This window comes from Bicyclus anynana, chromosome 7 (assembly GCF_947172395.1).
Source record: "Bicyclus anynana chromosome 7, ilBicAnyn1.1, whole genome shotgun sequence".
Lineage (NCBI taxonomy): Eukaryota > Metazoa > Arthropoda > Insecta > Lepidoptera > Nymphalidae > Bicyclus > Bicyclus anynana.
Window position 1 is genome coordinate 5,926,900 of NC_069089.1, and position 17,235 is coordinate 5,944,134.

General features: G+C 33.7%; 2 protein-coding genes across 7 annotated transcripts in view; one reads left to right on the forward strand and one right to left on the reverse strand.

The window, feature by feature from the left end:
• The window catches only part of LOC112058162 (band 7 protein AGAP004871), a 60,558-nt gene that overhangs the window by 10,238 nt on the left and 33,085 nt on the right, over positions 1-17,235 (reverse strand). For 2 of the 6 annotated variants that reach the window (XM_052882468.1, XM_052882467.1), the window contains exon 3: positions 8,448-8,544. The exons of 2 other annotated variants lie outside the window; for them this stretch is intronic. In XM_052882468.1, the coding sequence (XP_052738428.1) occupies positions 8,448-8,544 (97 nt within the window). Of the gene's footprint in view, positions 1-26; positions 502-8,447; positions 8,545-17,235 lie in introns of those variants that run through there. 2 more of the 6 variants (XM_024098872.2, XM_024098870.2) reach the window with 2 other exon arrangements.
• Positions 6,406-11,069, forward strand: LOC112058164 (cuticle protein 8-like). The gene is made up of 5 exons (XM_024098873.2): positions 6,406-6,564; positions 7,208-7,342; positions 8,051-8,147; positions 8,932-9,044; positions 10,550-11,069. Exons 1-5 carry the CDS (start codon positions 6,559-6,561, stop codon positions 10,613-10,615), a joined length of 417 nt encoding a protein of 138 aa, XP_023954641.2. The 5' UTR covers positions 6,406-6,558; the 3' UTR covers positions 10,616-11,069.

Genomic DNA, 17,235 nt, shown 5'->3' on the forward strand with positions numbered 1-17,235 from the left:
ATTTAGTTACTGTAAACTTTATTTACGTATTTCAAAGTAGCACTCCACTTCGCCCGAATCCTTGTCGTGGCAACCGAAATCCATGTGGGACGGGGGTTCGGTGCTCGGACGCGCGCTCGCATCAATCAATGTAAGTGTCCGCTGTGTGATCTAACCGGTGTCTATATTGGTACTACGGTGGATACCGGTCAGGTTGACGGTGAAAATAAATAGATAAATAACGCACTTTCCATGTCGAGCGAACGGGCGCACTCTGGACCGGGATGCTCCAAGAAAAGTGCTCGTGAAGCGTTCGCCGGTGTTACAGCCACAGCGCTCCTCATGCTGCCATGTTTAGATAATAACTTTACTAATATTAGAGCGTCTGTTCTTTATTGGCGCACAACATGAACGCGAAAAATTAACCTGAATTCAAAGTGTATTGGAAGAGATCTAAGCACACCTACGTTTGTTTGTTAAACGAGCAATCGACGGCTTGATATTATGTTATGGTTACACGTTGCAGCAGATACGATATTTTTTCATACCTTTCATAGACTTCACTGTCGTGTGGCGAAGTGGGTAGTGACTCTACCTTCATCATTATAATATCTCTTCTCAGCATAACCTGACTTCCGAACCGATGGAAGTGTCTTTACAAATGGTTAACCTTGACGTTTCAAAAGTGCTTGTAAACTTTTTTGTAAGTTTTGATTTTGAGCATCCGTTGGTTTCCCACAACTGGAAAATATTTTTGTTGTGATATTTCTGTCTTGGTATGTTTATACATTATATAAGTATTTGTACGTATTATACATGTAATATATTTATGGCAATATCAGCTATCATAGTACCCATTCCATAACATAGGCTACTTTTATTTTGGGGTTAGATAGTGATGTGTGTATTGCTTAAGTATATTTATAAGTGTATTTAATCATGGAGAATGGTGTAATGAATCGCGAAAATTCCTCAATAAAGTTGTTTATTTTGTTTACATGTTTACATACTATATGCATCTTGTTTTGAACTTTGCACTTCTGTTCTTAACCTAGCAGTCACTTATTTAACATTCCAGTTTGTATCTACTTATATTTGGTTTCACATAAATAAAATTGAAGCTTTAACAGAAGGAAAGGGGTAAATACAAGTACATAAGTAATTTTGAGTACTTTTATTGAAAACTATTATTAATATATTATTATTATCATAGCTAACTGACATTTTTACGTTTTAGTGTAGCACATTTGCGTGTTTTTAGTCGGTTGAATAAAAAAAATTAAGTATGTAAGTATGACGTATTAATAAAAAAATAACTTCTCAGCAAATCCTGCCTTTAAGCCGGTGGTAGGTAGTCACTACAAACGGACAGACCTGACGTTTTAAAAGTGCTTGTAAACTAAGAAATAAATGAATTTCAAATACTGAATTTTAATAATATTCATACTTTGTACTTGACATGAATTCTCTGAAATTAAAAAAGAAACAACCGTTAAAAAACCAATCACTATATAACTTGATATTCAATCCAATTGCGTCTATAAAAGCACTTGGATTCCATAAAACCAATAAAATGCCGTTCATACAGATATAATGTATTAGATTGGAAAATTGCTGTCGTTTTTCATTGGTATACCTAGTAACACAGTTTATGTTTTGCAATAGCTACGTTATGTGGGTATAACAAGGAGATATATGCACATTTAGGGTTCCCTAATATAATTAGAGAATATCGTATGACATACAAGAAAAATACTTTAGGGATTTTTTTTCTTTTTTTGTAATAATCCATTTATGAGCGTTCGTTCAACAGGCGTGTCTGAATCTTCGATAAGCCATACGTCAACGAATTATCTCGTGAACATTTTTGTCTTTCTCTTTTGTAGCGATGGGACAAATGATGTTGTTGTTGGTGATATTTTCGATGGTGCGCTATTTGTCGACAACAGTTTTTTTGTCTTCCTGGGATACATCGTGGACCCACTCGGATTTACGAATATAGAGGCCTATGCTCTAACCATACTCGATGTTCAGTGTTTACCAATAAACAAACTAAAAATAAGGGGAATAAATCGCTAGTGATTTTAAATCTAATAAATTACAAGCAATTTAAAAAAAAAAGCTTTTATTAAAGCGCTCTAAAAACAGGAAAATATTTTTTTCTTTAAAAATTGTAACTATCTATTTATAACAATTATTTACAATATACAATTCAAATCATTATATACAATTTTTGTGATAACAAAAGCTTGTCGCTTTATATAGATGATAGTTAAAAAATATAAAAAAAAAATATTTTCTTCTTTTTAGAGCGTTTAAATAAAAGCTTTTTTATAAAAAATGATTTTTTGCTTTGAATTTATTTTTAGTTATCGCTGGCTAGGTCTCTGAGTTTGTTCATATTTTCAAGTCACTCTTAATAAGCCCTTTCATTTGATGCCCATATTGTAGAAATGCAGTAAAAATAACTATTCCGCCATCTTAGGTGGTCCGCCGTATTCGATTTGGAATGACGTCATAAAAAATATTGTGCATTGTCATCCAATTTTAACGTGTATATCTCGATCGATATCTACTTCAAAATTTAGTTCAAAGAATCCACCGTAATACATAACATTGCAAGTTAAATAAAAGTTTTTAATAAGTATTACCTTGTACTCAATAAAAATAAATTTGATAAATAAGCTTAGAAAAATTAGATATAAATATATACTTACTTTAAAATGAATAAGTTATGAAATGATATGCGTTTTCTTCCTTCATTTCTAATTTATTTGTTGGTAAACAGTACATATCGAGTATGGCTTTAGTATAGATTTGGCAAGGTGGATAAAGTCAACGATAAAAACTAGTGTTGTGGTAAAAAACATTTTGTAACACAATTAGTAGATTATGTTACAAATTATTATGTAACTTTGAAAAGGTGCCTTTAGAGCCCTAAATATGGTTGTTATGTAATCTATTACATACTGCCCTTGCGACGTAGGTAATTAAACGTGATTGAAGTTAAAGTAATAATTGTTCGATTGATTAATTATACTCATAGGTGGTTCCTTTCATAATACCTAGGTAAGTACCTAGTATAGGTACTAATATAATTAAAAAAAAAAATAAAAAAGAAATCCCGACACACAATAGTTTACTAGTGACTAAGAATAACGACTGTCACATAAACGAGAACCATCTCCCGAAAATTAGCGTCCTATTATTTTTTTTATTATTTACAAGCCCTTGACTACAGTCTCACCGGATGGTAAGTGATGATGCAATCTAATTATCTGAGATAAAAGCGGACTAACTTGTTTGGAGGATGATGAAAATCTACACCCCTTTTGGTTTCTACACGACATTGTACCGGAACGCTAAATCACTTGGAAGTACATTATTGCCGGTAGGGTGGTAACTAGCCACAGCCGAAAGCCTCAACCAGTCTGACCTAGACTAATTAAGAAAACCCCAATCAGCCCAGCTGGGGATTGAACCCAAGACCTCTGTTTTGTGAATCCACTGCGCATACTACTGCGACACGGAGACAGTCATAAAAACTATTATAGAACTGCATTCAAATCGGTCTATTCTTTATGAAGTTTTTTTCCATGGGGAATAATTGTGGGAATTTTTCATAGGAAATATGAAATAGGAATTTGCATGATAATAATATTATATGTTTTGTTTGTAAATGTATATACTTTTTAATGAACATTAGTTTAATTTTTATATTTCTTGAATTTGATGAAGAAAATTTTATGAAAATGCATTTCAATATACACCTGAAGATAGGAACGTTATAAACGATAATGCATAGAATGTTAGATTTAACCGTTATAGTTTATTAATAGAAACTGAATTGGATTTGAGTCTAGACATTTGTTAATGCTGATTTATATCAATAAATCACCCGGTATTTAGGCATTAGTATTTATTGAGGGTTTATTTTGAATGGAAATGCATTGTGTAAAATATGAGGCGTACTTGAATCAATATGGTTACCAGGTGCATCTATTTTCTGGGATTGTAAACTTCAAGGTATCTAAATACTGGTGTTACTTTAAATTCATGAGCTATATTCTAGCCAGGTTCAAATGAATCGAGGAGGACATAATTTATTATTAAGTAGTCTGACCTTGTAGGACCATGTTAAAATAAATTATAAATTATAATAGGTACTAATGAATGCTCGTCGCGACATCGTCGGCATGGAAACTGAAACAAATAAAATCTTGAATCATGTTGAACCTAAATGTAGTAATTCTCCTTCACGAAAACGAGTTTAATTTGCCACCATTTAACCAAAGCTCTATACAATCTACCTGCATTAAAATCCGTTGCGTTGTTTTTTATACTATGTTTTATGTAGATATATAAAGATAAAGATAGATAGGTAAAGATTCCTACTAATATTATAAACGCGAAAGTTTGTATTGATGTTTGGATGGTTGTTACTCTTAAGTGAAGAGATTTGGCTGAAATTTGGAATTGAAATAGATTTTACTCTGGATTAATACATAGGCTACTTTTTATCCCGCAAAAATCCATTGATTCCCGAGATTTGCGAAAACCTGATGATTTTGATGGTTTGAATATTTATTACTCTTTTACGCCTCGGCTACTGAACCGAACGAAGTAGAGATAGATTATAGTTTGGATTAACTCATAGGCTACTTTCATCTCGGAAAAATCCATGGTTCCCGCGGGATTTGTGAAAAACTGAATTCCACTAAATCGCGGGCGTCCGTTAGTATTTGATAAAGTTTATTTTGATTGTATTGTTTTTATTATTTTTTTTTTATTTCCTAATTCGTTTGGTGTTTGATAAGGCTCTTAAGATTTATGAAACTCATAGCCTCAACTATGGCACGATGCCCTCTTAACCTGAGAACTATTTGTTTTGAAGAATAGAAACTCCTCCTTTTTTGATACGATTGAAAATGTTTTGCGATTGTTCCAGGAACTCTTAATTACAAAGGCAAAATTAATTTTAAACGCGAAAATTAATCTTTAAAATTAAAAAAGTGCAACACATGTTCAAGATACCACTAATTCTGATTTATGTGAAGTTGGGAAAGCTGCTCAATCGGTTGAAATGGCTCCAAATTTAGGTTGCACTGCACTCTACTGCAACGTCGAACCAATTTCAACACGCAGGAATTTGTTTTATCGTCCATTGAACGGTTATATATCGCTTATATAATACTAACTCTTGTTAAGAAATAATTCTAAACGAATTTATTGTAAGAATTTACAACAAGAAATAATTTTAAACTGATTTATTATGAGAAACAACAAGCAAATAATTAAAGTAATGAATTACCTCATATTTAGAAATACATAATAAAACTTAAATAAGTAATTGGGGGTGTTATTCTGTTATCTTATACTCGTCGATGTAATATTCGTCTTTTATAAGTATTATTAGAATTTGAAATTTATTTCTATGGAATGCCAAAAATTCAATGTCACTAACAACGTAGTTGCCATGGAAATGAGCGATGTCATAATGTCTCTTGTTTCGTTTATGAGTTCCTCTGATCATCTGATTATTCTGACTCAATCATCAGACTTATGGTTTAATAATATTAGGCTTTATCACCGCAGATACCTATGTAAGTAACGACAAGTTAAAATTGAAAACTTTTAAAAACCCTCTAGGTTATTGGAATTAACTACATTAACGATTTTTATACCAGAAATTCTTTCCATCTTAACAGTAAATGGTGTTGCACTATGTGAGCTAGGTAAAAGTTCATTTTTATTGCAGTTGAAACTAATGCCTACCTACTATTAATTAAGAAAAGATCTGATATTCTTACATAGCTGGACCAATATTTAAAAAATATAGAACCGCAAGGAGACTTACAAATGAAAAAACCGCATCGAAATCGGTCCATCCGTTTAAGAGCTACGATGCCACAGACAGATGTCGACGTCAAGCTTATAACACCACCCTTTTTGAATTATACGATGGAAAACGATGACGTGACTCATATTAAGAAACGTACACTGAGATCTCGTACACAATATAAATAAAAATATCTGGCTGGTGGGAGAATTCGACCGTGGCTAGTTCCCATCCTAGCGACAAAGACGTACCGCCAAGCGATTTAGCGTTCCGGTAGAAACCGAAAGGGGTGTGGATTTTCATTCTCCTCCTAACAAGTTAGCCCGCTTCCATCTTAAATTGCATAAATCACTTACTACTTACTTACTAGGTGAGATTGTAGTCAAGGGTTAATTTGTACAGAATAAAAAAAAAACAGTAGACTCTTCTTCTTTCTTTATATAGACTCGCTGGAAGGCTTCAAATGAGTGATGGATTTGGACGATGTTTCAGTATACAAGCATTAGAGCATTATTATCATAGATACTCTTAGTTTTTAGATCAATTGCAATAAAAGATATTTGTACACAAAAATAACAAGAATTCTGTAGCAATTCTTTGGGCGCGGGATCGAATAGACAGGTGCAAATACCTGCCGCCTATGTATGGAGGGGTCCTCAACTTATAAGCGTAGGACATTCGTCTAGTCGGTCAGGATTATTGCGTGCTTGATATGTGTAGTGTTTGTTGAGACAGCCAATATGTGGGTGAGTTTGAAAAATTGTTTCAATTTTAAAAATCTAAGTAAAAAAAGTCTAAGTAAAAAAAAGTCGAAAAAAAATTACCAGTCGAAAAATCTGAAAAAAAAATCATGACATAAAACAATTTTTCCAACAGTAAAATTAGGCGTAGGATCAAAATGTTTTATGTAATAATAATTATTTATTATTTAAAGAAATACTAAATTCTACTCATAATTCTGATTTTACTCCTTTATTTAAGATATTGTTTTTATAGTTTCATGTTGAGACTTCAATATATATTTATAATAATAAATAAATTTAAAATGAAAAAAATATACTTAAACCTCGTTGGTTTAGTGATTAAACATGTGGGTTCAAAAAAAAAGACGAATTGAAAATTGTTGTTATTGTAATAAGTACAGATGAAAACTTAAAATAAAAAGTTACGAGGGTTCCATACGTGCCTACTAAGTCATGAACTCAGTCATAATCATATACATCTGATAGTGATCAAAAATCAAACATTACCAGCTAACATTATTAAAAAAAATTGATACTTTATTGTTTTTTCATTTGGTAATCGACTCGTAGCGTGAGAGTGTAAATTGCAATGGATTGGGGTTCGATGATTACTTTTTGGTACAATATCGGTTTTTTTATTTCGCAGATATTAGCATTGCTATCATGTGTTAGCGTGGCGCTGGCTGCACCGGTGTCGGTTGGATACGGAGCGGTGTACGCATCCGCGCCGATATTACACGCACCCGTCGTACACGCACCCGTCATACACGCAGAGCCCGTGGTTTGTTATCTAGTTGATACAAGAGCTGGGGTGTAATTCCGCTATTTTATACTCATCATCATCATATCAGTCGAAGGACGTGCATTGCAGGACATAGGCCTTTTGTAGGGACTTCCAAACATCACGATACTGAGCTTGCATCCAGCGAAGGGTGGGTGGGTGAAGGAAGGGTGGTCTACCAACACTACGCTTTGTAATGCGTCGCCATTCTAGCACCTTGGGACCCGTCGATGTAATATTCGCCTATAACAAGTTTTATTAGAATTAGAATTTTATTTCTATGGGATGCCAAAAATAAAATGTCACATCGCTGCAACTTTATAGAATGTAGGATTTATTAAATAACGTTATAGTATCCTAAGCTACGAGTTTTGAAATCTAAAAAGAAAATATTTTTTTTGAATTGTTGGTGTCATTAAAATATTACAATAAGAGACTATATTGACCTTCCTTTTTTGTTTATTCAGACAACAAAAATACATATAACCAAATAAATAAACCTAAAGCAAATGATAAATAATATTTTATATGCTAATGTGAGCTTGCTTGTTTGTTTGTTGTTGTAAACTACTCAGTCGATTTTAAAAATTCTTTCATCAATAGAATCATACATTACCAGGGTTTCTGATCTCATTCACTTGTTTTTAAAACTTTATCAATTTTATAATATTTTTTATAGATGTTAATGACATTTACATATTTTCACAGTCATACCCAAAGTATGCATTCAACTACGGAGTCAAGGATCCCCACACCGGTGACGTCAAGTCACAGCAAGAGCAGAGAGACGGCGACGTCGTCAAAGGTTAGTAGTACCAGCACCCGGTCACATAACACCGATTAGCATTCTAGTACTCGTTAACTTACAACTAATTTTACAAGGTTTTCAAAACGTGGTCCAATAAGAAAGCTTCTACTAACTCAGTCAGTTACGTGAACCATCGGTTATGGTTTTACTGTCCCATAAATAAGGGCAAAGACTTGCTTAGTCAAAATACAGCACATATTTAGTGCTACATTTGTGACCATGCTCAAGTTTATTTCCTTATGTCAGCTGCATTTACCAGCATGCTAGGTTGAAGCTCGAAATTCTTCACTTTTTTACCATATAACTGCCAGGCATCGCAGAGGTCTGCATCCATACGTAGTTGATGTGCCCTGGACACGTACGAAGCGTTTCGGTTCTTCGTTCCTGATCCGCACTGCGAAATTATGGAATGGGTATATTCAAGTCAAGAGTGAATAGGCATCTTCTGGGCAAGTGCGTACCACCATTATGCATTATCGCTTACTTTCAAGCATGATTGCAGCTAAGCGCTCGCCTATACAATGTAAAAAAATCCCTCTTTTAGCCTAATCACTACAAGGCCTATGCCTTGCAGTGGACTGTTAAATAAAGAAACTAAGAGCACTAGACTAGACTACTAGCCCTACTAGTTTATTCTACTCATACCTCTGACAGTTTCTACGCGAGATCGTACCATTGATTGGCGGTACGTGTTTGTCGGTAGGGTGGCAACTAACCACAGCCAATGCCTACCACTAGACAAAAAGTCTGATTAAGTTGAACAATTAATATAAATTTCCAGGTAGTTACTCCCTAGTGGAGCCTGACGGTACGACGCGAACGGTACATTACTCGGCAGATGACCACACCGGTTTCAACGCCATAGTGCAGAGGACTGGCCATGCTGTACACCCGGTAAGATAATAGACTAACTGTATTTTCTAACATTTACAAGTTACTTACATGTTGAAATCCATCAAAGCTTTTTTTCTTCTAAGCTTCAGAGGAGAATTAAAGACTTTAAAAAACATACTCTATTTCTGCTTTTGTACTTTCTTTACAATTTTTTTTTATATATAATGATCAAAGATATAAAAGTGTTTAACCTGTGACGATACTCATAGTGGAATAAGGATTGTGAGTCATAAAATAAACCGAAAAAAGTGTTCAAGGATTAGATTAATAAACTTAGAAGAAATTGCTAAATAGTAACTTATCGATCTATAGGTAAATGATGATAGTTAACACTTTATGTTGTGCAAAAATATCATTTTCCGAGCCTTTGAAGTCATAAAAAACTAAAACGTGCATTGATGTTTATACTGTCTTGTTCCACAATCAGCAAGTTATGATAAGGTTTTTCTCTAAGTTAAATTCAATATTGCACAAACTATGCCTCGCTTGCCGGCCCTTGCGCAAAACTAACGGTTCTCAACGCATAAGGAAACGAGACACTTAGCCCGTTAATAACCCGGTAAACTTGGCGAACTATTAAAAATTTCCTCTATATGGCTGCGGAAAATTTAGAACAGTCTTTTTGCGTGAAATTTTATTGCCTTCTCACGCTTGGCAATTTTGTCTGATTCAATAAACATACCTTTATAATCAGAGATCATATAGATACTAATGCTTCTATATGGCCTCAAAGTCAGCTATAAAACCGCATTTGCTGACAATTATTGTTACGAGTACATTTATAGCCGAGCAATAAAGTTAGTGATATTTTATCGGTCACTTAAATAATATACACACTTAGGTAGGTAATAAAAGTTAAATATTTTTTTTATTTGCTACTGTAGACTTTACTCAAAGCAGCGTTCTAGTAACTCTGTATTGTTGTCACTTTTGACTTTATTCCTTACATATTATAGTTTACTAATTAATCCTTAATATTCAATTGTTTTTTTTTTAAATAATTAAAAAAAGCTTCTATTTACATAATATTATGTGAGTGTTTAAGTTCGAACCTAATTATTGCAATAACGTCTTACCTACAAGCTTTTTGCTTAGTTTGCAAGGAAAGTGGAACTTCAGGCATGTCTAGAACATCAAGATCAACACTTGTATTGTATATCTTAAACTAACAGATATATATATTTCAACAATTTTGAACAAAACCTTGAAAAAATTATAATTCTATTTTATAGTCTGGTAAAGTTTGTTGTATTGTATCTCTGGATCTACTGAACCAAAAAACAAGAAAGCTACTTTATTTGTCAGTGTCATATAGAACGGGAACTACTCGAGTGTAACCGCAGGGTGTTGGCTAGTTATTTATCTATATATCCTTCCACATGAATGAAACAGTATGAAATTCGTTTAAAGTTTTCGAGTTTATAACAAATAGACAAGCCGACAGATGCAGTGGACCACTTTGTTTTAGAATAGTATGTTTTAGAATCATTTATGTTTTATTTCAGGTAGTGGCACCAGTATCTCATTACGCTCCAGCACCTGTTCTGGTTGCATCCCACGGCCATTACTAGCAATGATGAAGAATTCAATACGCTATTCATGTTAAATAATACCGACATTCGCTACAAATTTAGCTGTATACATTAATTTTAAGGAGAGTAAAGCTCAAGTTGTTTAAATGTGAACTTTATTTAGTTAAAAATCCAACTTTGTTATCTAGACCAAAGGTTTAAAATTATTAGAACTTCTGTTGTGCTTTTTGCTTCTACAAAAGTTCTAATACTTTTTTATGCCTGCTGGTTTTGGATCAAGCATTTATCATATTTTCTAATGTTATAAGTGATATCTGAATGGTTTGCATGGAAACATTTGAGTTTTACTAAGAATTTTGGAAGCGGAACCCAAAAGTATTTCGTATTTTAATTATTTTTGTATTGTATAAGTTTTGCCTATGTTACTTTACTTGATAGTGTCTTCCTATAATAGCATCTGAAGTACAAGTTTAATTATAATTTATTATTAAAATCTTCGTGATTTTCTTAAATTACCTATTTGATTTATCAGCACTTTACCTTCTACAAAAGTCAAGAGTGAGTTGATATGCCGAATGAACATAGATTATAAAACAATTGCATATAACCACTTGAACGCCCATGATATCAACCATATATATAGATAAACGCCCTGATAAGCGTAAGTATAAGTATAAGTAAGTATAAGTAAAAGTAAGTATAAGTTTTTGGGGATTTTTGGGGGGCGGGCCCCCAAAAATCCTCAAAAATCCCCAAAAATTACCAAAATTCGACAGATGCCGACCTATTGAACGTTTTACATTTTCAACGGACGCGACGAAAAATCGTAGAGAAGGTTAGCAATTCGACGTGTATATTATTATAACTTTATACTGAGTATTCCAATTTTGATAATTCTTTCTTTATTGGAAAGGGTATATTTTGATGGTCCTTGGAATGGACGTTAACTGATCTGTATTAAAATAGTATTGTAATGTTATGTTTCGCTTTTTAGTTTTGTGGGTACGCTTATGTTTTTAAAGTCGCTTGTATTTTTAATCAAAAATTATCATGTTTATAATGGTGATCCTAAACTTCATACGAATTTCCATTTTTCTGACAATAAGTGCAGTATATTCTATATACATCACTATCCAACGGTGTCAAACCCAGCCCCGGATCTTCAACATTTTTTAGGTGGGGCAAAAACTGAGAAATGCCGCCCCCCCCCCCACCTGGACGGCATTTCTCAGTTAAGGGACTTATATTATTTATACCTTTATCATCCTATGTAATTTCACTAATTGATTAATTTATATAATAAGTTCACTAATTGATTGACATTTGGACATAGCTTAAATATGCCCTTCGTAAATAATGCATCCATCGCTGTTTTTTCTGCACGGATAAAAGAAAACTGGATCTTTTTCAGTATGAAATACTAAAGTGGCGTTTCAAATGCAAAAGTGGAAAAATTGCAGTTTCAAATAGTAAAGTTGACAAATTGAAATTACAATTTTACTCTTCGAGCTTTTTGTTCAGCAAATTAACTCATGAGCAATTCGATTTTCTATCAATAAGATTGCAAGACTCGAAAAACGTTCCTGGCTCATGGAAGATCGCAAATAATTTTTGATTAATTTTAGTTTGGTAAAACTTCGCTCACCGCTTGCGGATATAGTAGGAAGTGTAGAGTAAATTCACAGAGCAATACAAATATTAGGAAAAGCATCCTGCAAATCATGCGCATAGATCTGTTGCAAGAGAAAGAAACCTTTTCTATATCACCAAATAGAAGCGGACCTTGCTCTTCAAAAACGTAAAGTTCCTGGCAGAATTGAACGGAGCTTAAATCGCGCCCGTATTTTCGAGCCAGATCTGCTCTATACTTTTGCAGTTCTTCAATCGACATTTTCAAAATATTAGTACCATTAAGAAAAGAAAAATTCAAGTTCAGCTTGGTAGCAAAATCAAACCTCTTTTTAAATTCTGATATGATTCGATCAAATACCATCATTATTTCCTTAGAAAATAGTTAAACAAGTAGGAGTGTTTGTAATTCGACGTCACACATCTCATCGAAATGTTTTTTAAGTTTTGGAATTCGTTTGTTTTGCAAAATAGGGTCAACACCACTTTTTTCAGCAATTCTGCAGCCTCTTATCCAATATTCCATTGGTTTTTGTCTCATGTTCTTTCATGCAAAGTTTTGAGCAGACCATCCATTAGTGCAACGGAACGGAGAAGGATAATATCCGCTTTCTGAATTTCTATATTCACTCGATTTATTTTGCGGAGAATATTCGCCCAAGAATTAAATTAAGAGTAAATTTAAAATCCTTTATAGCGGTTAAGAGATGACCTGCCTCGTAGTTAGCTTCTGGATTACGAGAAGTTTGCTTAACTTCTTCTAAGGCTTTCGCTATTTCTGGCAAATTATTTAATAGGGCATTCACTGCAACATGTTTTGCAGACCACCTGACGTCTGACTACTTCCTTTTAAATTTGTTTTAACGTATTTTTTTATAATGTCCCACCTAGTTGTGGAGAACAAAAAAGTAATAATTATTATAATTATACTTTTTGAATTAGTCCAAATAGGTTAATATCTTCCTGGCATGATGAGGCAGAATGAACACCTACAAGATTTAAGGAGTAAGCTAAACACGGTACGAACTCAGCCAGCTCATTCCTTTCTGCAATTCTGGCGTGTACTCCTTCATGAATGCTGGCCCATTATCATAAGATTGGGCTTGACATTGTCCAACATCATCAACCGCCAAATTTTCTAAAATCTGTTGACAAATGTCCTCTCCTGCCTTTTCAGCAACTTCTATGAAATCAATGAAACTTTCTTTTATTTGCCTATGCCAACCAATGCCATACTGCAATAACCATGCCTACGCGCCTCGCAAAGTGCCTCGTAATGTTCGGGTAGCACGTCAGTTACTCTGCACTTTGGGTATCGGTCGTATTTTTGGTCATGAAATATCTGTACTTGTGCTATTATATATTCCGTGGGCATGTTAAGTAAATGATGAGTTGTCCATTAGTCGGTAAAGTGTGAATTTGGCCGCCCCCTGAACATGCCGCCCGGGGCATAGGCCCCGGCTTGCCCCCCCCTAGATCCGGCGCTGGTCAAACCTGGTTGAAAATTAGTAAAACCGTTTACAAGAGAGAATATTATGGTCAAGAAGACGTGATAGATCACGAAGAAGTGGCTGAAATACTTTGTTTCATGTTTAGTGAAATTATCACATTATTTTTTCATGATTACGATTATTGTGACCTATAAGCCACAAAAATTATATATTATTTCGACTCTCAAGAAAATTAAAATTCATATAGGGTACCTACTTCCTGTTAACCTAGACCTATGTAAATTGGCAAGTAACGTCATACCCGTAGAGTATAGTCGAGTTCAATGGCACACGCTTTAACAGATTTTTTTTTTAATGTTTTTCACGAAAAAATATTTTCACGGAACCCTTCGTGGCGAATTCGATTCATTTTTATTATGTCTCCAATATACGTAAAATCAAAAAAGATTTATTTCACACAACCTAAACATGTTTCTGGAAAGTTGCAATTACATACGTCTCTTGGCAGTGATAGCAATCTCTTCCAACACTTGTGGGATTAGATTAATATGAAAAATCATAAAATTTATGTCAAACCAAAAATCGTTTTTGGGTAGTAACAATACAACAACTGGCTCATTCATGCTTCGGTCGATAATATGCGTATTTTCTTGTGACAATGCACAAAACATTATCAACCCATATTCGGCTCACTGCTGAGCTCGAGTCTCCTCTCAGAATGAGAGGGGTTAGCCCAATAGTCTACCACGCTGGCCCAATGCGGATCAGCAGTCTTCACACACGCAGAGAATTAAGAAAATTCTCTGGTATGCAGGTTTCCTCTCGATGATTTTCCTTCATAGTTTGAGACAAGTGATATTTAATTTCTTAAAATGCACACTACTGAAAAGGAATCGGAGGCAAAGGTCATATCCACTGGGCTATCACGTCCTGCCACTAAAGATATAATAAAATATATTTATTATCTAAAAAACATGTTTTATTAAATATCGTCTGCAAAGCGATTGGGCAGGGATTATTAAAAAAACTATTATATTTAGTTATACAAATAAATTTAACTTTACTCTTCAAGAAAGTAATTGTTTTTAATATTTCTACACCCATATTGGGGCATTTAAATTTATTGCTATTAAAGCTAAAAAATATTAGTTTGTTCAAACATAAATATGAGGACAAATTTTATGGCATTTTTGCGATAGTAGGCTCACATCATAAAATAGCATCGTTTTATGGCTTATGACCATAGCTGGCAGATCGTTTGTTTACATCTCCATGTTTACTCAAACATATAAAATGCGAATGGCAAGAGGAGTTCAATCATTCCAATTTTTATTTGGTTTCACAGAGTTACAAAGGAAACTTACAAATAATCTTATCTTTCGTATCTCTGTTTAACAATACAATACACGAAACTTCATATTTTTTTCTCGGTAAATCCTTTAACGTCAATTGTTCTTTAAGAATAAATTAATCTATACTTAATATTTTAAAGAGGTGAAGTTTGTGTGTTGTGGCGGTAGCGGGTATTATCGGGTACTACTAAACCAATTATGAAATTTCTTTTAACAGTAGAAAACCACGTTATTTATGAGTGTCATAGGCGTTTCAACCCCGTATTCCCGCGGGAACAGAATCTTCGCGGATGAAACCTCTAGGCGTCGGCACCTACTTTGTTATATAGACTATATAACGAAGTAGGTGCCGACGCCCAGATGTTTCATCCGCTTTGTTGCACCTACTTTGTTTTATAGTATTATCTATATAACCAAGTAGGTACACATCTATTCGTATACTTAAACAAAAAGTTTTTTAGACATCCTAGGATCCTACGTTATATTTAGCAGTGATAACAATTGTACCAAAGATATCATAGGACGGAATCTTTAGGACGGAATTGTCTTGAGTCATATTGTAAATATTGACGTCGACATTTCACAATAGCCCTTGACTGTCTGTGCTTCCCACTCGAGTTAAGTCATCGCTTTCACAGGTTTGTCGATATAATTACTGATTGCCACAAAATTATATAATGAAATATATTATGCGAAATAATATTTCCAGAAATAGTTTTTATTGTATGCATTTTATGCGCATGCTTTGCAAGTTTATAAATATAATAGAAGATTTACATAAAACATGCATATATAAATATTTTAAGAAATTAAATATCACGTGTCTCAGACGGTGAAGGAAAACATCGTGAAGAAACCTGCATACCTAAGAATTTTCACAATTCTCTGCGTGTGTGAAGTCTGCCAATTCGCATTGGGCAGCGTGGTGGACTATAAGCCTAACCCCTCTCATTCTGAGAGGAGACTCGAGCTCAGCAGTGAGCCGAATATGGGTTGATAATGATGGTATAAAATACATATTCTACTAAATTGATTTAAATCGTCTTAAAATATTATTCATAAACTTTTGTTATAGAAAATAGTGTCTGTCAACGTTCACCTAAAATGTCCATATAGCAAGGTGTAGGCGTTGCGAAGGTACTGTCGGCTATCTCAGAGGCGCCTTATATGATACGCCATATTATTTATCGTTGAGCTTTTTGGGGCGAAGATTGATATAAACGACCATTACTCTTTCTTCTGTTTTCGTATGCAATACATTATAGAAGTGAAAATTTGGAGAAAGTAACATGAAAGTTTTGTAATAAGATTTAGCACAATAACATGTCTATTTTAAATCTAAATTCAAAATCTTGATTGGTACATTCTTCATTACTCTTACATTCTTCTTCTTTTTTGAAATTCTTCTCCATACATTCTTCGTCATTCCTATAAAATGTTTATTATCTGTCCTCTTCCCGAACTTCACGTGCTTTAGTTACACAAACACATACAAACCAAATGTATTATTAGACCAGAAAATCAATAAAATAAAAACACCAACGCAAACTGTCTGGAGACTATTAATTAATGACTAAAATGGAAAAGATTTCGCCTCTACATATAACGGTACATTTCTAATCAAGCAAATTAATAGATTTTAAGGATTTTAAAATTAAAAGAATAATGATTTGTGGCATCTCCCATAGTGATGGCAATAAATCTTAGAATTTGCAAATCCTAATTGAGTAGTCTTGTTTACAACAAAGCTACCGTTAACAGGCCAAAAGAGTTTATCACCTCGTAAAATGTTCCTTATCCTGTGCCTAATGGTATGACATCAGTGAAAACAAGGGTTACCATAAATACAAAGTTAACCAGCATTTCCCGGTTAAGAAAGTAGTTAGTGCAGACAAGAAAATCTAGAGAGAAGTAAATCTATGTAATTAGAAAAGTATAATAATATATATACTTATTTAATTTTATGGAAAAATTCTTACTTTCTGAAAAACACAAGTATTATGTAAGAGCAATTTAGAGAGGATTTTTGTATGACTTTTCGTAACTGAAAAAGTTAAGAAAACATTTTTCAGGCATTGGTGAAGCTTGTTGTATAACGACTCATATACGAATAATGTCATTACTTTATTAAAAATCTGAGGAAGATCTGTGTGCCTGGCGGGAGTTTTCAATATTTTCATACTGTACAGTTGTGCAGTAGTGCCACTAGATGGCGCTGTTTCAATTC

Coding starts and splice junctions, on each gene's coding strand:
- LOC112058164 (XM_024098873.2), top strand. Junction 7,343..8,050: donor TCATACACGCAGAGCCCGTG/GTTTGTTATCTA, acceptor ATATTTTCACAG/TCATACCCAAAGTATGCATT. Junction 9,045..10,549: donor CTGGCCATGCTGTACACCCG/GTAAGATAATAG, acceptor GTTTTATTTCAG/GTAGTGGCACCAGTATCTCA.